A 24,300-nucleotide genomic window follows, 5' to 3' on the forward strand; every position below is an offset into this window, starting at 1 on the left:
AAAGTTTCTCCAAAAAAGAAGAGCCAAACTTCGGACAAACTGAGCTAAGGATTTATTGAGATATTTTTAAAATTAGCAGTCTCTCTGTAACAACATGAGAGAGCGAGAAAATGTTTGCATAAACTCGTAATATCATATAAAACTTAACAACAAATATAGTAAAGCAACGTATATTGGGAGTATGCGAAAATATAACAGCATCGAACTTTTGACTAGAAAAGAGTAGTTAGTTATCTGATAATAAATAACAATTATCGAAAACTTACAAATCATTTGTAAAATCCGTTAATAAGAAATATTAAAGAGAAGGCAACAAATTGCACCTCGACTAGACTAGAATTTTGCACACTTAGATAAATGCGTCGAGCTTACTCTAAGAATCGATCCATTTTATGTGGCAACGTGTCTTAGGAAACAATTCGCGAGAATTATCTCGTTCTCTGAAAAAATCTTTGGTCTAAAGATACAAATATATTCTTAAAAGAGTTGTAGCCTCAAAACTGCAAATTTACAACAAGAACCGACGATAGTAAAAGCTGCAATGTAAGACAACATTCCTCACATTTAGGCAGATAAAATCGGTAGACTCAAACAATATCATTTCAAATCATTATACAAATATTGAGTCATCTTTCAACTTGGCAGTATATCAACAAAGAAGTATCAAATCGAACAATAAAATACTTATCAAACAATAAATAGTTTAGGTCTCTTTTGCTTCTGTCAGTATCTTTCCACCCTCGACTAGACTATAATAAAAAGACATCTCGTCGAATTCTGACGCAGTCGCACGTGGTGCCATAGTAGTATACAGAGCGTAGTGCTCAGCTTCAGTTAAATCTAAACCGTACAGCGGAGTTTCATCGTCATCTAGCTTGAGAGACTTGACACTCGTAACGCTCGTCATGCTAGGACGTGGAATTTGTGATTGCGCAGCGTCTTGTACCGAGCTCTTCAATAAATACGAGGTGTTCAACGATGGATCGCTATCTCTGGTTAAATCCGATCCCGACCACTTGTCCTTTTTATTCTTTTTAGCAAACAACTTCGAAAATAGCCCTTGCCTCGCGTGTTTCGACAAAGTATCGGGTAAGGACGGTAAATTTTTATTCGGCGCCTCGGTAACGAGCGCTTGAGCGGATATTGGGCGCGGTAAAAGAGGCATTGATGGCATTTTGCGTATTCGCTTCGGAGGCAGAGGTGGCAATCTCTCCTCTGCCTCCTCGTGCATCACGTCTCTTTTAGTCGTTAATGTCGGAGTTGTAACGGACACTTCCGTATCTTGTTTCGGAACGGCCACATCTTCGTACTTTCTGTCATCGGTAATATCGAACAACTCTATGGGATTTTTCATAGCCATTTGTAAACTAGTGTAGGTCTGGTTGTCGCAAACATCAACGTCCATCATTTGTGGATTCACGTTTGTCACCGTGGCAGCTTGGACCAATTTATTATGCGTATCGGCATAAATTTCATCGAGCTCGGCCACTTGCGATAAAAATTCATTAAACGACTTATTGCCGCCATCCGCCTCATTTTTAATCTCAGTCTCATTGTTCTTCTCTTTAAGGCACGCTTCTTGTCCCTTCTGCACCCATTTGCCTATCTCGGAATAGTCAAACCAATCTGACCTATTCTTTGAATTATCTATATTTTTTAACACAGATGTGCTGTCTTCTTGCGTATTAGATTTCGCATAAGGAACAGCATCGATAATTTCTTCTTTATAATCGGTAGTAAATGCACCATTCTCTACATTATTACTGTCAAGAGCAGTATACACTTTGTTAATTTCTTTATTACTCTCCACATTTCTTCCCAAGATTAATCTTCCCGTCATTTCATTATTCTCAAAATTTAAAGTGGTTCTTTTCGCAGACTGATCTACGTTTTGTCCGGAATTTATTAACGTCTTTAAATCGCCATTACACAAATCAACGTTATTTTTTACATTATACAAATCGTTTAAAGCGCGCAATGCGGACATCTTATTCGGTATTTTCGCGTCCAGATCATTATTATTGAATTCGTCGATATTACGAGAAAACTTGGGAGTTACATTGTCAAGAAGAGCGGTCTCTGTAGACAAGATTTTACTGACAGTACTGTAATCTGCCTTCTTCTTGGCAAATGCTTTCCGCAAAGACCAGAAAGCAGGCCTACCTGTACCTAGCGGTAACATCTGAAATGGTAGCGGTGGTTCACTCGTAGCACCATCTGACGGCCTTCTGAGTTGGATGTACACTTGCACCGGTTGTTCCACTTGCTGTGAACGGTAGCTGGGTGTTCTGAACGCTATTGCAGTCTACGAAAAAACAGCACCCGTACAGATAATACAATATAGATTATATTTATTCAAATTTTGTAAAATTTTCCAAATTTTCTAGGAATTTTATTTAAAATTCTACTATAATACAAGAAAATTTTTGCATTATAAATAAAAAATTATCAAAGAAACTTTATTATAAAAAAAATAAAAAAATTAAAATTTTTAAGTAAAATTCTAAAAATTTTTATAAGCACCAATAAATTTCACGATCCATGATTTTCAAGGATAAAAAATTAATTTTTTTTTAAATTTCAAGTTTTCTTCCAATAGTAAATACCCTAACAAATTTTATTCTTTATTATTATATTGCAATTATAATAATGTATAATTAAATTAAGTTTATGTGTACTCTGCTATTGTTAACTTACTTGTTTATGTACATGCGTCGGTTGAAAATCGCCATAGCCCTCCCAGATTAGTTGCCCATCTTTCTCCTCAAAAAATCTCACTTGTATATCTTCTTTCGCAACTTTTTCACACAGTAAAATCATGTCCATGCTACCAGCGACCGGTGCGCTGCAATGGCTCAATTTGCAAATCACAAGATCTGACATTGCCTCTGAAACAGCATATATATTAAGTAGGAATTTTATTCTTTACATATATGTGCACATATATTTTTTAAATATATTCTAACTGTATTGATCATGGCACAAAGAGTCTGCTCTTTGTGTTGAAGATCCGAGTTCAAATCCCAATGATCAGAAACATCTGATTTTATTCGACCGCTATCTCTCGAAAAGCAATGGCAAACCACCGAGAATATTTTGTCATGAGAACCCCTCTAAATTAAATTACAAGTCCCGTATGTACATTGTAAAAAGCGCACACCACAGAAATACATTGTCAAGTCACCATGCTCTGACAAGACTAAGGACTGAGAAAAAAAATATATTCTAAAATGACACAAAATGCTACATACTTTTATCATAAATAGGATCAGATACAATCGGCGGCAATGGCTTGTTGAATTTTCCTTTCTGCTTTCCTTCCAGGAAAACTTGGAAACATAATCTTACCGCGTTAAGATCTATGTTAGTCGGATGTCTCTTATGGTCAAAACCAGCTAAAATCATTTAGATTTTCACAATTAATTAAATTAATGAGAAATTAATATAGGGAAAAAGACCACACATACTTCGAAAGGGATCTACTCGCAGCTCCTGACGTACTCTGAGAGCTTCTTCAATGTCCTTCTTTTTCACACATTGAATGCCCAGATTTGAAAAAGTGACAACCATATTTCCCGATGGAACTTCCACTGTGCAAACACCTTGCTTGCATACTTCCTTGCCAACAAGATTGTGCGGATGAGGTCTGTATGGGGCATCTTTTGTTACACAGGATACAACCACCATAGCGCGACCCTTATAACCCATAATCTGCAGGAAGCAGATATTATAAGTATATAAAAATAAGAAGAATGAGTTTTAAGTAGGGTGTTTACTCCAATTTTGTAAAAGAATTCCCCATATATCTCTTTGCTACAATTTTATCCATCACTAGACATATATTTATGACTAGACATACATTTATTTGTAATCGATTGTCGATATTTTACATTATAAAAAAATCAAAGAAAGGATTTCGTCAAAAAGAGATAGAATTAAAATTTAAAATTAAAAACTAAAAATTAAAATTTAAAATTAAAATTCAAAATTTTTTGCAAATAATGATGAAACTCCCTCAAAAATTCATAATTTTCAATCATAAAGAAATTTTCTGAAAATTGAAGATTTCTCGGTAATAAACACTCTGTCAAAGAATCGTTGAATGATTGAAACTTACTCGTATACTGGGAAAAGTCTTGTTCTCTGGCATACTATTGATACCAGGTATACTGCCAGCCGATCTGCCTTCGCATTCATAGCGAAACCGTAGCGCTTTACTAGCTGGTTGTTCTAGTATTTCAACATGTGGCTGAATGTGTTCGCTGTCCATTGCTATGGTAGCCATAGAATCAGGATCGGTGGTTTGAATGACGTCAACTGAAAATGGTTTGTTCATTAGATAAACTATACAACGCACAGATATTCCTCTACTTATGACGGAGTTACGTTCCAAGACTTCGGTTGTAAATCAAATTAATTGTATGTCAAATAACATTTATATTTCATATAAACAGAATACTATTCATGCAAAATAATTACTTTTTATTATTAAGATAGTCATACATTAGAAAAAATAGAAAATTAACTGAAAAGTAACAACATAATACTTGAGTAACTGTATTACTTTCTAGAAGTCAGTAACTTTTTTTATAATAATTAGTTATTTTTTGAGAGAAAAAAGCTGTAACTAATTATTTTTACAAAGTAGTTTTCTCAATTCTGATTTTATTATTATTCTACTTACAATTAATTTGATCTACAATCACAAAATGTTATAAGTAGAGGAATATCTTCACAAAATATAGTGTCCAAGGTACTTACTGATATCACTTATATTAATATCTCCATCACTTATACCATTATATTGTTCCATGACTGACTCTTTAATGTATTAAGTTCTAGCCATCTAAAATGTAATTATAAATACTCCAATTAGTCACATGGTTATATAGTCATAAAAAGAGTCTTCAGTTTTGCTATATATATTTCAACAATGAAAATATTTCTATCAAATACTCAGACATACTAGACAAATCTTAATGTGCAATCTGCATATCTTACATATAACTCTTCAAAAAATCTGTTTAGACCAGCATATTCCCTTTCTCTTCCAATATACAACTTTGATATTTTAAGCAGAATTTTTGTATGCTACAACTGCCGTGTTTGAGTGGCAAGGTATTCGAGCCAGCATCCGCAAGAAACTGGGCAGACAGATTGGCAATTTCTACGTAGAAGCTTCGGGGCCCCGGGAACGACAGCTGTTCGTTCCGTTCGCTCGTTCGCGTGGGGCACGTCCAGAAACACTGCGCGCAAGTGTCCCGGGGGAAAAAAGGAGCGCGAGGAGGGACGCAACGCTGATCCAATCATTATTTTGGGCGAGCCTAGGCCCGTACAGGCCGCGTATCTATAATTAAACTATCGTAGGACAATGTGACGGGAACGAGAGATAGAAGGAGCGAGAGAGGGAGAGAGAAGAGAGAGAGAGAGAGAGGGAGAACTCAACCAAGAGCAAAAGAGAGACAGAAACTTGCCTGGCGTACGAATCAACATGCTATATACTCTTCGAGGCTAACGCTGCTGCGTGCTCTCACGCCGCCGTCCTCGACGCGTTGTTCCCGTCGACGAGTTGCGACAACGACGACACGACGACAACGACGACACGACGACAACGACGACGATGACGACGACGACGACGACGACGATGATGATAATGACGAGTTGACCGAGAGATACGCGCGACGAGAAGAGTCGCAGTCGCGGTGTTCCGACCAGAGGCAGACCAATTTCCCTTGTTGTGACGCGGGACCACGGACGGTAGACCACGGGAAAAAAACAGCCGGAGGCTATTCCCACTATGCGGAATCGTCGCGTTCGCACTTCCGTTCCGTCACTGGTGGATCGCTTTGGCCTCGCGCGCGTGTTAACTGCGCGCTGCCTGCGTACTCTGCACTCGGCCTGCTCGGCCGTCCGCGACGAGCCCGTGACGTGAGAGCGTGAGAGCGACCGACCGGACGGTACCAGCGACTGACTCAGGCTGACTGACCGACCGACCGACCGACCGACGAAGGCGGAAAGAGCAGGCGGATGAATAAGAGCACGCGCGCGCAGCTTTTGCCGAGAGTGAGTACTCTGCAGAGGTACTCGCTATACTATGTCCTTCTTAATTTAGCTTGTTTTTTTTTATCTTTTTTGAGGCCCACCAATTAGAAAAGGATAAAGAAAGAAAAATAAAAACAAAGAAACCTTCGAAGCGACCGGGGTTTAAATCTGGATCCTCCAACTCTGCGGGCGGGTGTCTTATAGTCAGTTCGATCACCGTAGCACTTGATAATATTTATCGCAATAACCGGTGATGTGAAATAAACATAAACGGCCGACGCATATGTACAATGTAAACGATAACTAACAGGATTGGGAATTTCCATGGGAATTTTTATATACGCGTCGGCCGAATCGGTTATTGTGGCAAATATTATCAAGTGTCACGATGATTAAACTGGCTAAGGCGCCCGCCTGACAACAAGCGCTCACTCAACTGTTGAAGCATTCTTCTAGATCATCTGCATCATGATCCAGACCTTTAGATCTAGAATAATACACCAGTAGCAGCGAGCGCTCATTCAAGTGTTGAACACTTAAGAGTCTGCTGAACGCGTGCAATGACCGCATCAGCAATCCTGAAAAAATTGTTCCAGACAAAATATGTTCTAACACGTGTTCACGGAGAGACTCTAGGTAAACTGATAACATTGATAAAGTGTATCTCCCAAACGCAGCTTTAGTGACGTCTTAAATTTTCTGACAAGTTCCACAAAAAGAAAAACATTTCTTTAGAATAATCACACCTTATATATGAGTCTTCAAGTCAGTCATTTGTTTCCAGCAGCATCCATGTTTCGTCCCCATGACGAGAGACGCGCCGTGCGCAAACAATCTCAATCGTATTCGAGAACAGTCTTATGCGAAAATCGTAAGCAAACATGCCAGAAACGAGTACCCTGTCGAAACGGAATCCGGGTCCGCGAACCGCGGCCGTCACCAAGGTGGAGACTAAGCTGCCCCGATGCGTGCAACGTAGATTACCGTACGCCCCGGTACCCGTAAAATGTCATCCACGCTCGAGCCCATACCGATGCATCGATCATCGCGTATCCAGGAAACAACCCTACAGACTTGCGGTCGGGCTATCAGTGCCTAGAACCAATCGCGGACCGCCGATTCCGAAGAGTTGCTCCGACCGATGTCCGCCCGGCTTCCTGGCCATTGGCACTCCTCGCTGCAAGAAGAGTCTGTCGATGATGGACTTGACCCTGCCCGTCGCCAATCCCGACATCGGCGATCTCAAGTGAGCCGGTTTCTGCAAAAATATGAAATATTGAATTTACAATAGAGATACCTCGTGAAAGTCACATTGATGGTTGTCACATTGATGGACTATTGAAACGATAGCGATCATTCTGATTATGAAAGCGCGATCTAATCGGAGAATATGCCACTCAGATCAGAGAGCGAATCCTCTGCCAGTCGTTTCGATGAAATCGACAGGACCAAAGACATCTTGGTGAACGGCGGTAACACCTACTGCAGCGGCAGATCTTGGACGGACGCTACGCCATCCTCGGAGTCTGAGCAGGGTGAGGCTAAAGATGTGTGACTTATCGATTTTTTTTCTTTCTTGAAAACTGAAAAAATACAATTTTTTATTTCGTAAAATTACATATAATTCAAAATTTTGTTTTGCAACATAAAATGACATATAATTAAAAATCGCGTTTATGATACAAGAATACGCACAATTCATAATATAAAATAAAGATCGTAATGCAATGTTACATTTACTGCGATTATTATGATTTTCAAAGATCGCAATCACGATGCATAATTTTGCAAATCTCTCTAGGTGAGGCTACCAGTCCGACGGAGGATCCAACGATCAAGGCGGCAAACGTAGTATGCCACGTACTGGTGCTAAATGCGTGGCGACGCAGACGCGCCGAGATCGCACAGCTCGAGCAACAGGTGGAACATCTGCACCTGCAGATCGAGTTCCTGCGCCGATTGCTGCTTGCCGAGAACGACCGGGTCAGCAGGCTGAACAGCGAGCTGCATCGCGAGAAGTTGCAGCTCGAAGAGGTGACGCGCGACCGCGACGCCGTCAAATCGGTATAGTTGATCGATCATTCATTATTGAGCTGTATTTTGCATGAGCTTGTGTTTAGACTTGCTTTGCCTATTTTCTAATTTTGATCCAATAATGTTTATTTTTTCTTTTAAAGAATGAAAGATTTTAATAAAGAATTTATTAAATGGAATTTGTTAAACGTTCGCCACTGTAATGGAGGAAAACCCTATAACCGGTTTTGAGACTTACACAGCGACGCCGGCATATGCATCTCATACTTCCAGTGCGTCATTCTCGTATACGAAACGAACATGGGAGTTCAGTGACATGTTTCTAATTACGGGGATGATGTTACCGCGAAAATGCGCGACACGTGTTCCAGCGATACGCGATAGGCCGCGTTTTGACAGAAAAATATGCATTTTGCACTTGCTTCAACCCTAGAGTGTTGCTGTATTTTTTTAACGTTAATACTACTTTGGATAAAAATTTATTTTAATATTTAAGAATTTTTTTTACGCTCTCTTAAACAAATATTTTTTAATTTTTTCTACTTTATAAATTGCAAGGTGTTAAAATAATTGAACTAATATTATTTTGATGTAAAGAAATCTTACTAAATATTTTAAAATTATTAAAATTTTAATAATAAAAACTGTACTAAACTTGAAGCACCTTGAAAATTCATCTACAGCACTCTAAGTTAACCGTTCGATTAGCATACAAATTCATCAAATATTATAATTTAAAAAAAAATATAATATTTAAGTATAATATTTAATAAAATTGTAGCATAAAATAAAATTTAATATCCTTCCATTAATGTAATTCTATTAAATCGTTACAAATCTCAAACGCATTCGGGTAATGTTAAATTCTCTGTTGTAGGAAAAAGAAAAGCTGAAGATTGAACTAAAGCGCGTCGAGGAAGTCTCTCAGGAGCGATCGGTCACTGTGGGAAACTTGAGAAACGAGCTCCTGACTGCCCAGGATCAGTTAAAAGCGCTTGATGCGCAGATGGTGAAGGATCGAGAGAAGCTCTTAAAATTACGAGAAGATAAAAGGATTCTTCTGGATAAAGTTAGTTTCCTCTCTCGATTTCAAATTTCATCACCTAGGTGGTGTTTAAAAAAACCTCCCCTTAGAAAATCTGATAAAATTAGATAAGAAAAAATTTATCGTATTTTTAATTCGTAAATATCATATTTGTTACTTTTCTTGTGTTATTTAGTACATAACCATCTTTAGTCAATGTCCATTTAACCGTGTTGTGTCGAAATTGATATTGTCTTATCATATTTTCGTTTTACACATGATATATTATGTAATATTACTAAAGTCAGAATTTGTCGTAATTTCTCGATTTTCCTTAAACAATAATCTCAATCCTTGCTTACTCTTTAAATCTCGTAGGGTGAAAAACATCACTCGAAAAATTGCACAGACTTAGTTTTCATTCTTTCAAAGTGACGTATTACTCTACGAGATTTAGAAGGTAAGCAACATCCTAGGGAGCCACAGCAAACTCGCGATTCCTGACCGCGTGCATGTAAACAGCCGCATAGCGTTCGTATCCGCGCGGTGGTGATAAAGAATTGATCTGTTGTTTGGTGAGTCACTGCTACCCTCGTCCGAGACACGAGGTTACACGACGACCCCCTACCCCTCTTTCGCGGGGGTGAGTTCTCCCACGCGCGATTTCTGCGCGAACTCCTTTCGCGTTCCACGAATCAACTGACTCATTCTTTCTCCTTCACCCTTTCTATGGAGATTAGACATCTCTGCATGTCATGTAACAACAGTTAGTTGCGCAATTGTTGAGTAAACGACAGGGAAATAGTTATTAAATCGATACTTCGCGATTTCTTAATAGCTCAGACAGTACAGCATTGCAATGGAAACTATGATTTACTATTATAATTTTGAGAATTTGGAGGATGAGGATGTGGTTTTTAAATAGATGTCCTCTTTAAATGCTTCGGAATTATACTTAAAGAGACAAGGGTATTTCGATCGATTTAATGTACTATATGCTGCCAATTCGTTCAATCTAGATCGCGAGTTAGTGCATGTGTCACCGGACGATATCCACCACTTTTTTAAAGATCTCAGAATCCACTCATGGGACATCGTCAGGTCAATGCACGGCGAAAGAAATATAGCTTATGGATGAGTCACACCTTTCGCGTTTCGCCGATGACTCAATATCACGTAACACTCCTTCCGTACTAGGAAGAAGGATCAATACCACTTGCCCTATTAACTTTTATCCACCGCGGAATCGCGAAAAATTTGCAAATTGGCACAAATATATAGAACACATTATTTACACGCGCATGCAATTATATATGTGTATCATAGATCGTTCAATGTGATAACTCGAAAGGTGCTCATGTGATCTGGCTGAAAAGTTGCATCCTACACAGAAAAATTCTAAGTAACAAGCTGACGTTATTTGTTATCATTTTAACGTCAAAATAACGTCTTTGATAACATTGTGAAGTCAAAATTAAATTATTAAATTAAATTAAAAGTGTTGACAAATAAGCTTACTACGTGGTATCAATTCTATTTCTATGATAAGAGAAGAGAGTATTTAATTTACTTTTTTTTAATAACGGTTATTTTTAAACAAATAATATTTTTTCTGATAATAGTCTTAAAATACATTCAATACAAATTAAAAAAACAACTTACTACCATGTACTCAAAGAGAGAATACTCTTTCGAAGAATGTTATAAAATTTTATCGAGAAGAAAAGAGAATAATAAGCAAATCAAATTTTTATTTGTACTTAATATTCTTGATTGAAATATTAATTTAAGATTCAGAATTTATTTTGAATAAATTTGATGCTCACAACGATACTTATGATAGATTTTGCGGATATATGAACAAAATACTGAAATAAGTAATATTTAATTCCAATAATTTACAGTATGTATTTTTCTGAATGTATATAAATGTTTATTTTAACTAAATATTTTACTGGTTTCAAATAAATGAGAGGTGAGAAAGAGAATGTATTTTAAGAGCTATTACATCAAGAAAATATTCTTTTTAAAGATAACTACTTAAAAGAAAAAAATGACATTTTTCTGTGTATTGAATTATCCTGCACATTTGTAATAATATAATCAGCTGAAATCGATCGAGCAATTTACTAACAAAATAACTACTTAAAAAAATTAAATTACTTTTAAAAATTTAAGAAATTATTCGCATAAGTTTATGTCGTATAAATCTTATCATAAGGATTTTGCTTAGGTGTCAGCTAGCGAGGCACTGGCGACAGAACGTGGTGGCAGAGCAGATAAAGCGGAATCCGCGGTTGAGGAGTTACAGTTGCGATTAGTGGCTCAGATATCTCTTGCCGAGTCTTTGCAGGAACAGCTGCAGCGTACGTCTAGGTATACCTGAATTTTCAGGACAGCGACATAATTTTCATGTAACTTTAGGACGGAAACGTGAAAAATGTTTTCATTAACTTCTACAGAGTAAAAATGTTTACACATTTCCGTTCTAGAGAAAAAGTTACATGATCGCTATCCAGATTTCAAGAAACACTTTAACTTCGGGGTATTTGATATAATGTTTGCAATATGTACAATTAGGGAGCTGCAAACTGCGATGACCGAGAAACAGAGATTGGAGAAACGTCTGAAAGCTAGCGAGGGTAATGCGAAGACTCTAAGTTTACGCGCGATTTCTCTGGAGAGTCAGTTGGCTGATCGAGAAGCTGAACTCCGTCGCCTTGAAATGGAATATCATTCGCAAATGTAAGACAAATTTTGAAAACAAAAAAAAAAAAGAAATCTCGTTGTCGAGGTTAAAAGGATAGAGAGAAAGATATTTTTATATTAACATATCTCATTAGGACGGAATTAAGTGAGCTGAGAGAGCGATTGTTGCGACAATCTCAAGAGGGTGGCTGGAGCAGTCGGATATTGCAGGTCGCCGGTAGCATCATGCGCATGTCTATTCTACGGACTTTCACATTTCTATCCAGTGCTACTCTGCCATTGCCGCCGTAGGTAGGTATTTTATCACAGCTCAGTAATTTCCAACTTGCAATAATTGAGAGAACGCAAAATTTCACTCTTGTTCTACGTTGTTACCATATGCCGTTTAACAGCCGTGCGGATCCGTGACGTTGTGTAACTTGAGCAACCCTTGAACAATCAATAACCTTGTATAATAATAATAACATAAATAATGTAACATAATAACATATTTTCTTTTAGATAATATAAAACAAATTTGACATAGTTTCGAGACGATCAATAATATTGTGCAATAATTCTGAACGTTTAGAACCCATTTTAGATCGAATCGGTGAACATTTTATTGATTAAAGCAGCTGTTAGATGCTTATTTTACAATATTTAAATATTGCACAGTATTATTGATCGTCTAGAGGCCGCTTTAAACAGAGATTAATACAAGATTTCACTGAGGATTAGCGAGTATTTTACTTATCCTCGAAGATTAGTTTCATGTTTTAAAGCGACCTCTAGATGCTCGATAACATTGTACAATATTCCTCCTGAAAATGCAAAACAAACTCAATATAGCCTCCTAACGATCAATAATATAGTGAAATAATATTGAGCGTCTAAGAGTTTAAAAGAGTAAAATCGAGATATAAACATAATATTATATTTTGTAGATAAAGAGCTTAAACATGATCACAATTTTCCGGGATATAATCCGGCTTTAATCGGAGGAAACCGAATCAAAGATACCGTTCGTTCGGGAGAAATGCCTTCGGTCGCGAGGAAGAGGATGTTCTGTGATCGGAGTGCAGATAGGAGACTAACAAGGACGGGCGCTCGCAGGGCAGTTGAAAAATTGACAAGCATCAGCATTTCCTACAACATTTAAAATATGTAATTTTTTTTTAGCTAATATTTAATTTTTGAGGAGTAGAGATTTTATTTATATACGCTTGTCACAACACACACGTATACCGTACACATACCGCAGGCAAGATAAGCGGTTTTATTACGCCACGTTGGCATTTCGATTTATAGACTAAATTTTTCTTTTTCGTAAATTGTGGAAGCAAGAAGATGGATGTAATGGGCAGAGAACTTAAGAGGATTTATTGAATAAATGGATATGCCTTTTTAATCTATATTTTTTTAATTTTCTTCACATAAACTGATAAACTGATAAAAATAAATTACTGTCAGTATTATTTGACGATAGATAAACTGGCGAGGCGGTTAGTTTTTTGCTATTGCGAGGCGCAGTACGGTTTACGATCGTTGGCCGTTTGTTCATTATTTTGCAACAAATAATCTGCTATGGCGATTGCTACGTTTCATACTATTCCTTCTCTACTTAAATATAAGTACATATTATTGCACCTTAAATAAATACGTATACCAGAATGCGATGTTCACAGTACGATCGCAGTATTTCGTTATGACTAGGTAATCATGCTTATTATCGCGAATATTTTGCGCTGATAAGAAATAGATGTAATACGTAGTGTCTCAGAATACAATCATAATTTGTACTGGATGTACATACTAATTAGCTTATATTACATCCGCGCCATCATCGACGTTGGAAGTACCGTAATTTCGCCATGCTGTTATTACTATTGAGAAAAAACTAAAAAAAAAAAAAAAAATTAAACTAGCACAAAGCTTTAACATATTATTCCAAGCCTCATTATTTATCATTCTTCAAGTTCTGTTAAGATCACGCATTACGCGACAGAATGTATTTGAACTAATACTGATTAACGGAACGTTCAATGTGCTGTTACAGTGATCCCTTCATCAAATGCTCCAATCTCCACACTTATTATATATAACGAATTATATACAACAGTTACTGCAAAAAAAAAATTATTCATGCGTATATTTTGATTTGTTGTATCGTATATTCTTGTAGAGCGTCTTCAGCTACATCGTCGTACGAGGAACGTGTTAATGTAATTCTCTTTACGTTCAATCTATCATAAGTTTCGCTATGCTAAATCTCGATACAATAATATTGAGCAATTCTGATGTTGAGGTAACATTGCTCTTGCTGAATATTTACCGTTTTATAAAAACGTCATCGCGGCTCAGTAGAAATTGCATCGTCTACATCGTCGGAAGATTAGATTGTTCCTGATAGTCTTCGGCGTAACAGAAAAAAGGTAATTCCAAAAATTCTAATCGTCTACATATCAAAACGTGCGGTAAAGTTACCCTCTCTTCCTGACCTCGCTGACGGCAGGAAGTTACTATGCGATAAACTCGTAATAGAATCTATTATCGAAAAGACGTGATTTTTTTTTTTTACCTTAGAGAATGGGTTTCGCTATCGAAGAAAAAATGGATACATAAATTGATTCAATCAACGATTCTAGTCAGACTAGAAGTTCGATGGATCTTATGGTGTCCCGATTTAGATCATGCCGAAACCTTCGGTGCCCTCGCTGATTGCCAACAGCAACGCTCGTTCGAAGTGATCGTAGCACTCGTAATCAGGTAAGCAGAGTTGGTTAAAGCTGAAAAGCAACATTAGTGACAAACTAATGGTCAAAGACAAAACGTGAATATCCAAACGATACTCCTAGATGAGAACGTACCAAGTATGTGCTGTAGGCAAATTAGCGAATGTCGGTGCAGCCGTAATCTGAAAACGAGGACTCAATTGTTGAAATCCACCGGGCGGCAATTGCGAGCAGCCCGTGGTGAACTGGAGCAATCGGGCCATCTCCTCCTGTGTAAAATTGCTCACCGCCGTCCAGAACCAGTCGAGCACTCGAAGAAATTCTGGAGAACTTCCGTTAGCTATGTGATGCGCGCGTAAATCTGCCACGCTGTACTCGCCGGTTCCACACAATAACAACTACGAAAGAGATAGAGTCACGAAGTACCATTCTTCCGACACAAGTTTATTTTGATAGATTAAATTTTACACACCTCCAACTCATTTTCATCGAATATGCCTAAGAGGTTGTCGGGAATCAGTTCGTTGAGACCGCGCAGGAAATGATCGACTTCGTTGCGGATGGAACTGGCAAGCCGGTGCTGAGCGAGCGCATCCAGGTAACGAAGCTTCGTATCGTTGGTCACTCGGATTTTGCTACCACCGGGAATTAATTCTGCCACCTACGCAAAATGCAAGTGTTCATTATAGCTCTTGGACTGATGCAATTTTATTGCAAATTTCGAACGAGTGCGAAGCAGTTTATTGTTCAAGTATTAACGTCTATCAAGAAATAGCAATATGTACCTTCAATAACTGTCCATCCTTATCATATTCCTCTTCAACGAAATATAATTCCATTTCTTCAACATCGTTTTCGAGAATGTATTTCACCTTGCTTAAATATAGATCAGGATCGTCTTGCTCGAAATACTAATGACCAAAAAAAGTACAAATTTTCGCTTTATCTGTTATTGATTTTTTACGTAGGTATAAGAAAAAAGTTTGTTGTTACCTTGTAATGCACTCTAAGTCCTATAATTTGTGCGAGAAATGATCTGGTGAATCGCGCACGTACTAACTGACGATAGGAGCCGCCGAGCGCCGATTCGTAAAGACACTTTCCTACGATACGTCCGGCAAACTCATAGTGCTTCAATTTAAGATGCGGTGGTCGTTTGGGATTTGGATGCACCAGTGCCTGTTGCGATTCTCCAAACGATGCGAACAAACCGTTCCCCGGATCGAACAACGCGGCGCATATCAATTCGAACCATTCACGTCGCACGCCACCCCAATCAACACCTAAAATATAAGATAATGATTTTTGTAATTGTCTCGAAATCGATCTTCATAAAAGTTCTTTAAGGGAAGATGTATACACTCCTAGATGAGACAAAACAAGACCTAGTTTTACGAATTTTTTATAGAAAAACGAAAAGAAGTAGAAAAATCGTGTTCCTTTCATTATAAAGATTCTACTTTTTTCTATTTGGAATTTAAATTTTATTAAAAATAATATAAAATAACGTAGCTATTAAAGTTGTCCTGAATCATATTTTTATAAACGCGCGATCACTCTATCTTAAAAACGACTCAATCAACTTATAATTTTATACACTTTTCCTAGGTACTAAAAACTAGTGATAAATATTTTATTTCTTCAGCTTTTACTAAAAACTAGTGTTTGTCGTAGGATTTTTTTTATGATATTTAGATTTTTGACGCAACCGAGAGCAAAAACAGCTGGGTGTATATGCTCCTTTAAACGTAAATGAGACGTACCTTGCTCGCCTTGGAAAGTGATCTCAAAATTCCGGCACCAGTCGCTCACGGAAAATCCTTTAGTAGCTTTCATAGACTTTTAACAAAAATAAAATATAATTACAATTATGCAATTTCATGCAATATTTTAATGAATATTATTAATATATTTATATATTTACCGATTCTAAAAGCTTATCACGTTGCACTTTCATTGAGAGTTTCTCGTGATAATGTTTCTGGTGATGCTTACGGACCTCGTGATAGAAAAAATCTTGTTTATCAGCGAATGTTTCACTACCGCCGATGTTTTTCAGGAGAAACAAAGTAAAAGTGGCGGCTATTATATCACGATACAGAGATATTAATTCTACGGGAGGTTGACATCCGTCGTCTATCGAGAACGGGTAATATCCTTCGTGTTGATTAGTCGAACTTTCAAAATGGAACTAAAATGTATAATCCAAAGGTAAGCCATCATAAGTCTGCGACAGAATTAAAATCGACATGTAAAGTTATTTAATACCTTAGTCGAAGGGCACAGTCTAAATGTCACGAGTCTCTTGGGAATAAATTTTAATAAATATTCCTTAATTGTAAGTTGCTTAGGCGAGATGAAGCAGAAGACCTTCTTTGGTTTAGAAAATCTTTCCCCCTGCATGCCTAGCAACTTCGCAACGTAACAGATATCGGGATCCTTAGATGCTACGTTATTATGCACCATTCTCGCGACAGAATCTAGCAACGAGAAGCAAAGAGAGAATGTACAGACTTGATTATATAAAAGCGCAATAGGAACATATCCCTGAGCTTGAAAAATATTTTACATACTCTCGAGCACAATGATATCGAAATCTCCATTATGCAGTTGCAATCCTGCTAAGCTAACGGTTGCATGATAACATCCGCCTTTCGGAAAGCTCACTTTTAAACGAATTCTTTGGTTTGAAGAATCATAGTCGAGCTGAATGCTACAGTCTATCATCGATCCTTTATCTACTATGCTACCAATCTGAAGAAGAGAAATTTGGATAATCGGATTAAACAACAATCGTTAAAACTTTCATTTTCGCGATATTTTCTTATTTACCTGGGTAATATTGACATTATAGCCTTCCGTAGGCTGCTCTCCGGGCCCAAATATGCACAGATTGTCATATTCGTCACGTGGCTCTATTGTCATCGAATGGGCGATTCCAGCTGTACAAACGACTGTAGAACTTTGTCGTACAAAGACTGTCTTGTTTGGATCTGGTGGACCTATAGTAGATGATATTCATTACGATAGGATAATAATAGTAACTAATGATTTATATAACGCATTTTAAAGTTTGCTAATTAACATTAATTTACAGACTCTTCGGTTAAACATAATCGATTTTTGCTTAGCCAAAATGTCAAAGGTGGTAATTATTTGTTAGAAATATCTTTTTTTGAACATTAAATATCTTTGTATTGATCACTTAAGTTATAAATTAGCATAAAGGCTACTTGAAATTTAATAAAAGAGAATTTTATCATCGTATGCATTTTTAAAGTTCAAAAAATACATTAAAGAAAACAATTTTTAATATTAAATAAATTAATATTTATTTTAGTATCATTTCCCTATTATTTAAATATTAACAAGTATAAATTAATCTGTTTATAAACTTATAAAACATTTTTTATAATCGAGAAATACCGAAATAAATATATTTATTTAATAAAAAATTTTGTTAATCTATAAACTTATATAATCACATTTAAAAACTAATGATCCTTTCATGTTTCTTAAGCCATTTTCTATATTTTATCAGGTTTATTAATAAGGTATTTTCATTGTATTATTTTTGATTTCTAACTTTACAACGCACCATCAGACGTACGTACCAGGAAGGAAATTTTTAAGAAATGGACTGCCATGAACATGACACGATCCAATAAGTACAGCTATTCGATATTGTCCCGCATGGCGGACAGTAAACTTTACTACTGCAGTATTTGCAGCTAAGGGGTCAGTGCCTCCCAATTCTATTAGCGTAGCTACTCTGCGCGTATCCTCCGTTACCTCCACGATCAAATTGTCTTTGTCACATATCGGGTACGGTTGACCGTTGCGCTGATAAAACTGCAAACAGATATCCTTATATCTAACTAACGTCTAAAATAATGAGCTTTTTCTTATCTCTTTCTCTCTCGGGAATGAAGAAAACTGAATAAATCAATTAAAACTGACTCTATCTCTTGGCTTTACTGTAAGCGACACATCTCTCAAATAAATATATAAATATTTAAAGATTTAATCATTTAAAACGTCGTGAGTTTACATCTCGTGGTTGTACATCTACCTATTTCCCCATGGATGTCTTGTCGTTCTAGCGGAGATTATCGCATTCTGAATATAAATATCCGCGAGGAGATGCTGGTGGTGCAATCGTTTTACTCACTTTGACCGTAAAAGTCATCGTTTCGCCGACCAGCTGAGGCTCTTCCCACTCGAAATGAACGCGGCAGTTACTCGGCAATAAATATTTCCCTGTGACGTACTGCAGAAGAGAGTGTTTCGCTTCGGGTGCCAGAGCGGGCTGCGTCATAGCAGCCAGGGTAACCAGCCCTGCCACCGACACAGAAACCACCAACATACCGCCTGGAGAGTACAAGGAGTTATTTGTTAGGTCTACGCGTTTAATTAATGACCTCTTGATAAATGCCCATAAAAGTGTTTAATAAAAATGAAAGATGAAAACTTTTCATATTATTATTTTGCGTATGCTATTTTAATCCGTAAAGTGTTGCGTATTAAATTATTAGATAATTAATAATTAAAATATTATCTAATATATTATGTAAATATTATATACATAATAAATATTTTACTTTATTAAAAATTAATAATAAAATTTATATTATTTTATTTGACTATTTTCCTTTTATTTCGAAAGAACACATTTGTCCTTACGAAATCATATCCATCAGTCCCTTCTTTTTTCTTAAATTATCTTATTTTCGTTTTTGCAGAAAACTATGTCTAAAGTGCGGACTCTAGAATTCTCTTTCTTTTCTTGTAGATACCTGTTCTCTTCCTTTTCTGGCACAATATCAAATTTTCTAATCCCTCCGGAAAGCTTTTCAAACGCAAAGCTAGAAACTATGATCATTCGATTTTTGTTAAAAATGAATTCTGGTTGCGGAGAAAGGATTTTTGCGGAAACGGAAAGAACGTAGAATAAGAATATGGGCTCATACCCCATGTCCAAGCATCCTGATGTTGACTGTTCTTTACAACAGCACTCCACAGATCCGCTTTGAGAGTTTCCAAATCTTCTTTTGAAGTAGGTAACGACTGTCTAGCCTCGGTCCATCGTGGGAGATCCTTGCCAAGGGCCGCCCGTGCCGCATTGTCCTCCACCCAGTATACATCCTCCAGGGACATAACTTCCATTTGCATCAACCTGGCAAAGTACATCTTCAACGTTCAGAGTACACCTGGCAAAATTGTATCTTCGAAATCTTTTTCAAGATTTGTTTATTTTCAATAACCACGTGAGTAATTGATAAACAAATTTCTCGAAGAAGAGACTAACGAATGGCAAAGAGAAGATAATTATTATTAAATCTTCCTAAACGTGCTAACATAATCAATATAATTAAAGGGTTTCCTATACAAAAATTAAACAGGTTTAAAAAGTTAAAAAAAAGTCGGGTATTAGATCGATACAAGAATAACACTTTCAATTATTTCCGATTATGCAATCAAGTAATGCAAAAAACCAAATCAAGTCGACGGCTGATATTGATCCATTGTTGCGCTCTCTTCGTATTTATGTCATCGTTTCTTACTTTTGATAATAATTATGTAGGCCATGATCCATTAGCCATTGACGTAGCACCAGTCTCTGTTGCAGCAGACGCGCAGCGCGCTGCAGACGTTCCTCATCTTGCGCCGGCAGTTCGGGCAGCGCATTCACCTCGCCGCAACTCGCGAGAGTCGAGATGCCTGTCACAAAAAGAAAACAATTCACATTCGTTTGGCACGACGAGTGAATTGATTAACCTGAGACGAAAGAACGAGACAAACGTAAAAAAAATTTCGAAGAGCTAACTTTGGGACATTTTCTTGAATTTGCGCACGAGAAGAAATAAAAAAATATTATTTTTGTTACAAAATACGTGTTATATACATACAGTTTTATCATATCTTTTATTAAGAAATATAAATTAGGATTAAATTAAAACTAATATGTTTTGTTAAAAAATCATTGTTTCATGTATAAGCAAGAAATTATTTTTCGTTTACATATAAAATGATGATAATTTTATTTTTATATAAAATAATTTTTTTCTTTAATTTAACAATCTTAAATTACAGTAAAATATTAATATTTTTATCTCAAGATTATAGCATGTAAAGAGTATAATACGATTGTTTTGATTATAATAGTACCAAAAATTTCAATTTGTCGAAAATGTTGTTATATCCTATCTATTTTTCCTCTCAAGTTGCGAAAATCATGGTTGAATAATGAGAATGTATTTTTCTTGATGAAATTATAAATACAAGATTATGTATAAACAAGTTACGTTTGTTTAATGCTATATAAATTTCATTTAGCGAAAATAAAGATATTCTCAAAACAAGAATGTTCTTTTTTCCATGCATTTCGAGACAAGGCTAATTTTTTATGACGTCTCGTTGGAATGTGAATGACAACTCATCGTTAATGATATGTTTTTCAATCATAATCAACAGAACACGTAAACGACATCCGAGAAATTTGCGTAACAATTGTTTCACCGATAACGCGAGTATCATTGATAGAGAACGGGAAGCGTCGACTGTGATAATTTGATACATATGGAAGAATATGCTCGCTTATTCACAAATATCTTTTCCCTCGGTGAACAGTCAGTTGTAAAATCGCTCACAGGCAGAATGCGTTTCGAGATGTGCCGCGTCTCGCTTCTCGTTCTTCTCTGTGTTTCCGTCTTTATAGACGCCACAATCGCGACATGCACCAGCAGCACACACGAGGATGGTGAGGCAATGTTCCTACGATATTTTACGAGAGCCTTGTGTTCCCTCATCCATTCTTCAAAGAATTCCCTTTCTCTTTTATTTTTTAGTTTAGTTTTCTAGTGTGCTTCAGTTACAGTGGAAGTTGCTCGTTTTACTTTCGGATGAATTGTGAACCGCTCAAATTTCGTAAAGTGTAAAATATGTAAGACGATAAAAAAATAATTCTTATTAATTCGTACGTTTTATTAATGTATAACGATCAAGCATTTAAAAAAGTCGTCAAAGGTCAGTGCAAGCAGTAAATGTTATAATTTAAGAAAATTTATTATATATTCAATCAATTTTGAGTTATAAAAAAATATTTAAAAATGTTTGCGTATAAATTCCAATTATGAGCCAGCATAGTGTATGTCAATATACGTTTTTAATATATGTTATACTTGGTGTATTAAATACAATCTACTAATCAAAGAATTATTAAAAATTTAGAGAGTTTGTTAGAGAGGTTATTAAAGGTAATAAGTTTAATTTTTTTTCTAAATATCAACAATAATTGAAAAAGTCATTTTATATTACAATTATAAAAAAACTAAAAAGTATAAAAAATTTTCTCTAATTTTATTAACACATGTACGTCTGTAAAATATTTAATTTTGAAAATTTGACTCATAATTAGGACTCGGTTCCATAATTGATCGTCTTAATCACAATTAACCGATTTCTTTGCGTTGTTACTGTCACAATTTTTTTTTCATAAATACATCACCTAAATATTATCAGCAATTTAACTATGCCTAGGATTTAGCCAGCGTCTAAAGTGCTCCAACGTGACGTTAGATATCGTCCTAAATTTTGGTGGGCGGGTTATGGACGACATCATGATTTTTCAATCGCGGATAGAAAACATTCCCGATCGATCCTTCCAGAAATACAATCAGACTCTAATCACTCTGAATATACACGACTGCGGCATCAAGGAGATTTCCACCTACGCATTCGACGGCTTGAGGAAGCTGAAAAAGCTCGGACTACCGTACAACAACCTCACGTCAGTAAGAGATCAGTGGTTCGTCGATTTGACGTCTTTGGAGCAACTGGATTTGTCGTACAATTTCATCGCGTCAATCGAACCCACGGTCTTCGCGAAATTGCGACGTCTCAAATGGCTCGACGTCAGGGAGAACCGTTTGACGTGCCTGGAACCGACCCAACTTGTGCCGATGGCCGGCCTCGAGAAGCTCCGTTTCTCCGGAAATCCTCTCACCTTGCGATGCCGCGGCACGGTAAGCGTATCGCATTTTTTTCGTTCGAGAAAACACCGTCGTTCGAACGAGCATCATAACGGAACGAGCGCAACGGCGATGAAGATCGAGCTGCGTAATTTTAATCGCGATCCGCGATAATGGAGAATATCTACGTGACATGACATTGAAAGCAAAATGCATGGAGATATGTATTAATGTTTCACCGTTTGCTGCTCGCGATATCCGTCCGGACGATATCCGACATTCCGTTCTGACGCTCGCGTTATCGGTGACAGGTTCGTTATAACATGAAAGGAACGGTATTTCGGAAATAGTTTCAAATTCTCAGCTTTCACATTGCAGTTGACGTTGTGGTTGCAAGATCTGGGGATAAATTACAAGGGTGAGCAACGCGGGCGGGACAATTGGCTGGATAGCATATTGTGGCTCTGCGCCGCGGAGGACGATAAGATAGCCGAGTCTGAAGTTTTCATGAAGGAATGCGTCGTCCTGAATCTGTTCAATCAACTTCTCACCGGTTTGACTACGGCCGAATCTTTTCCCCTAACTATCCCGCAGAGTTGTACAGACGCAAGAAACGAGCTTACGAAATGTCTCGCTACGGATCGCAGAAACGGCAGGGAAGTTGTTACTAACGGACACGTCGTGAGAAAACTGTTGAGGCACTTAAAAGAATCAAAATCGACTGTATAACGATAGATGTACTCGTATATCAGTTAAAGTTGCCAAATGCGTATCGCTTATAAATTATTTTTTTTTTCAAATTATATTTCCCATTTGGTATATTGATTTCTATTCAAATAAATGTTGGAAATTTGTAGCATGTAAAATAATTCTTTTACGGAAATATCAATTTCAATCTAAAATTGCATGATCACTGAAAGAAAAGTGTTTGGTATTTGTAACTGTAATTGCATGGTAGTACGTAAGCACTATTTGATTTTTATCAGAAGAAAATTTGTTCAAGCATAGCAATGTGATGCTATCGATAGAAAATGATATGGTGCAATGATCCAGATAAAAAAAAAAAAACTCGGTTTTTGTAAGAAATCCTTTCATTGCAAAATATTATTAAATATTTGATTACATTAACATTTCATGAAAACTATTTCGTCACGATCTTATTATTACCAAACTTTTTTTTTCGGTGTTCAAATACACAATAAATTCCAAAATTGGAGAGTTAATTCGCCACGTTTTCTACACATGCGCAGATCTGACGTATTTATTATGCCAACACACATACTATATATCAACGCAAATTATGCAACACGGTATCAAATGGTTTATGCTGGCTCTCGAGATTCGCATCAGACATTCGTCCTCAGTAAGTATAGTAGTTACTCACCGGAGGATGCGCTCCCGCTGGGCTGCAACGACATGCCGATGGATGATATTTCGCCGGCAAGGAAATCTTTATTTTCGCGTTGTCCATTTCGACAGCCGGGATTTTTGTCCGGCATAATTCTCTCCTCCCCCCTCTCTCTCTCTCTCTCGGTTTTTTCTTTCTTAGCTTGCTCTTTCGTAGTTTTACAGTCGTTCTTAACGGCGCATTGTCCCGCTTACCGTCGTTGTCGCGTAGGTGACAATTCCCGCATCTCTTTGAAGGATTTCGTTATTCGTTTAGTCGAAACACTATGTACGTACTTGGGGTGCATCGGCGACAGCAAAGTGCATTGTGCGGTGATTGATAAGAGATCGCGTTTCGCGATATACACTATCTCTAAATGCGGGCGGTTAAATTCGTCGCGGAAATGCGACCGCTCGTTAC

General features: G+C 36.9%; 4 protein-coding genes across 15 annotated transcripts in view; 2 read left to right on the forward strand and 2 right to left on the reverse strand.

The window, feature by feature from the left end:
* Positions 1-29: 29 nt before the first annotated feature.
* LOC105205802 (embryonic polarity protein dorsal) lies at positions 30-5,960 on the reverse strand. 2 transcript variants are annotated; one of them, XM_011175317.3, is made up of 7 exons: positions 5,475-5,960; positions 4,762-4,846; positions 4,118-4,317; positions 3,468-3,711; positions 3,252-3,395; positions 2,698-2,888; positions 30-2,305 (listed from the first exon to the last, which is right to left on the reverse strand). In XM_011175317.3, the coding sequence occupies exons 2-7, from the start codon at positions 4,811-4,813 to the stop codon at positions 704-706; spliced, it is 2,433 nt and encodes an 810-aa protein (XP_011173619.1). In that variant the 5' UTR covers positions 4,814-4,846; positions 5,475-5,960; the 3' UTR covers positions 30-703. The 2 variants fall into 2 exon arrangements, with proteins under 2 accessions (XP_011173619.1, XP_025987582.1); XM_026131797.2 differs by lacking the exon at positions 5,475-5,960 and adding an exon at positions 5,002-5,158.
* On the forward strand, positions 5,937-13,199 carry LOC105205803 (ribonuclease Y). Of its 6 annotated transcripts, XM_039449603.1 has the most exons (10): positions 5,957-6,063; positions 6,113-6,678; positions 6,830-7,288; positions 7,444-7,577; positions 7,844-8,106; positions 8,954-9,145; positions 11,334-11,476; positions 11,681-11,845; positions 11,944-12,100; positions 12,736-13,199. In XM_039449603.1, the coding sequence occupies exons 3-9, from the start codon at positions 6,924-6,926 to the stop codon at positions 12,098-12,100; spliced, it is 1,419 nt and encodes a 472-aa protein (XP_039305537.1). In that variant the 5' UTR covers positions 5,957-6,063; positions 6,113-6,678; positions 6,830-6,923; the 3' UTR covers positions 12,736-13,199. The 6 variants fall into 6 exon arrangements, with proteins under 6 accessions (XP_011173624.3, XP_039305538.1, XP_039305537.1 ...); XM_011175322.3 differs by lacking the exon at positions 6,113-6,678 and having other exon boundaries at positions 5,937-6,063; positions 6,827-7,288; XM_039449604.1 differs by lacking the exon at positions 6,113-6,678 and having other exon boundaries at positions 5,943-6,063.
* Positions 13,193-24,300, reverse strand: part of LOC105205800 (apoptosis-resistant E3 ubiquitin protein ligase 1) — an 89,981-nt gene continuing 78,873 nt past the window's right edge. For 4 of the 6 annotated variants that reach the window (XM_011175313.3, XM_039449598.1, XM_011175311.3 and 1 more), the window contains 14 exons: positions 20,088-20,244; positions 19,494-19,699; positions 18,695-18,894; positions 18,138-18,375; positions 17,356-17,525; positions 17,097-17,277; positions 16,792-17,003; positions 16,448-16,714; positions 16,287-16,362; positions 15,517-15,806; positions 15,309-15,434; positions 14,996-15,184; positions 14,659-14,921; positions 13,193-14,577 (listed from right to left, as the gene is read on the reverse strand). In XM_011175313.3, the coding sequence (XP_011173615.1) occupies positions 14,475-14,577; positions 14,659-14,921; positions 14,996-15,184; positions 15,309-15,434; positions 15,517-15,806; positions 16,287-16,362; positions 16,448-16,714; positions 16,792-17,003; positions 17,097-17,277; positions 17,356-17,525; positions 18,138-18,375; positions 18,695-18,894; positions 19,494-19,699; positions 20,088-20,244 (2,678 nt within the window). In that variant the 3' untranslated portion in view covers positions 13,193-14,474. Of the gene's footprint in view, positions 14,578-14,658; positions 14,922-14,995; positions 15,185-15,308; positions 15,435-15,516; positions 15,807-16,286; positions 16,363-16,447; positions 16,715-16,791; positions 17,004-17,096; positions 17,278-17,355; positions 17,526-18,137; positions 18,376-18,694; positions 18,895-19,493; positions 19,700-20,087; positions 20,245-23,877; positions 24,130-24,300 lie in introns of all 6 variants that reach the window. The other 2 variants (XM_039449599.1, XM_039449600.1) reach the window with 2 other exon arrangements.
* On the forward strand, positions 21,088-23,359 carry LOC105205799 (chondroadherin). The gene is made up of 3 exons (XM_011175310.3): positions 21,088-21,283; positions 22,063-22,547; positions 22,872-23,359. Exons 1-3 carry the CDS (start codon positions 21,103-21,105, stop codon positions 23,220-23,222), a joined length of 1,017 nt encoding a protein of 338 aa, XP_011173612.2. The 5' UTR covers positions 21,088-21,102; the 3' UTR covers positions 23,223-23,359.

This window comes from Solenopsis invicta, chromosome 5 (genome assembly GCF_016802725.1).
Source record: "Solenopsis invicta isolate M01_SB chromosome 5, UNIL_Sinv_3.0, whole genome shotgun sequence".
Taxonomy (NCBI): domain Eukaryota; kingdom Metazoa; phylum Arthropoda; class Insecta; order Hymenoptera; family Formicidae; genus Solenopsis; species Solenopsis invicta.

Bases quoted from the DNA above. Each gene is read 5' to 3' on its own strand.
- LOC105205802 (XM_011175317.3), bottom strand. From the start codon at position 4,813: ATGGAACAATATAATGGTATAAGTGATGGAGATATTAATATAAGTGAT. The intron at 3,396-3,467 runs GTATGTGTGGTC...AAATGATTTTAG, and splicing joins GCGAGTAGATCCCTTTCGAA to CTGGTTTTGACCATAAGAGA. The intron at 2,889-3,251 runs GTATGTAGCATT...ATGCTGTTTCAG, and splicing joins TGATCCTATTTATGATAAAA to AGGCAATGTCAGATCTTGTG.
- LOC105205803 (XM_011175322.3), top strand. From the start codon at position 6,924: ATGCCAGAAACGAGTACCCTGTCGAAACGGAATCCGGGTCCGCGAACC. The intron at 11,477-11,680 runs GTATACCTGAAT...ATGTACAATTAG, and splicing joins CAGCTGCAGCGTACGTCTAG to GGAGCTGCAAACTGCGATGA. The intron at 11,846-11,943 runs GTAAGACAAATT...ATATCTCATTAG, and splicing joins ATGGAATATCATTCGCAAAT to GACGGAATTAAGTGAGCTGA.
- LOC105205799 (XM_011175310.3), top strand. From the start codon at position 21,103: ATGGAAGAATATGCTCGCTTATTCACAAATATCTTTTCCCTCGGTGAA. The intron at 21,284-22,062 runs GTGAGGCAATGT...AACTATGCCTAG, and splicing joins CAGCAGCACACACGAGGATG to GATTTAGCCAGCGTCTAAAG. The intron at 22,548-22,871 runs GTAAGCGTATCG...TTCACATTGCAG, and splicing joins CCTTGCGATGCCGCGGCACG to TTGACGTTGTGGTTGCAAGA.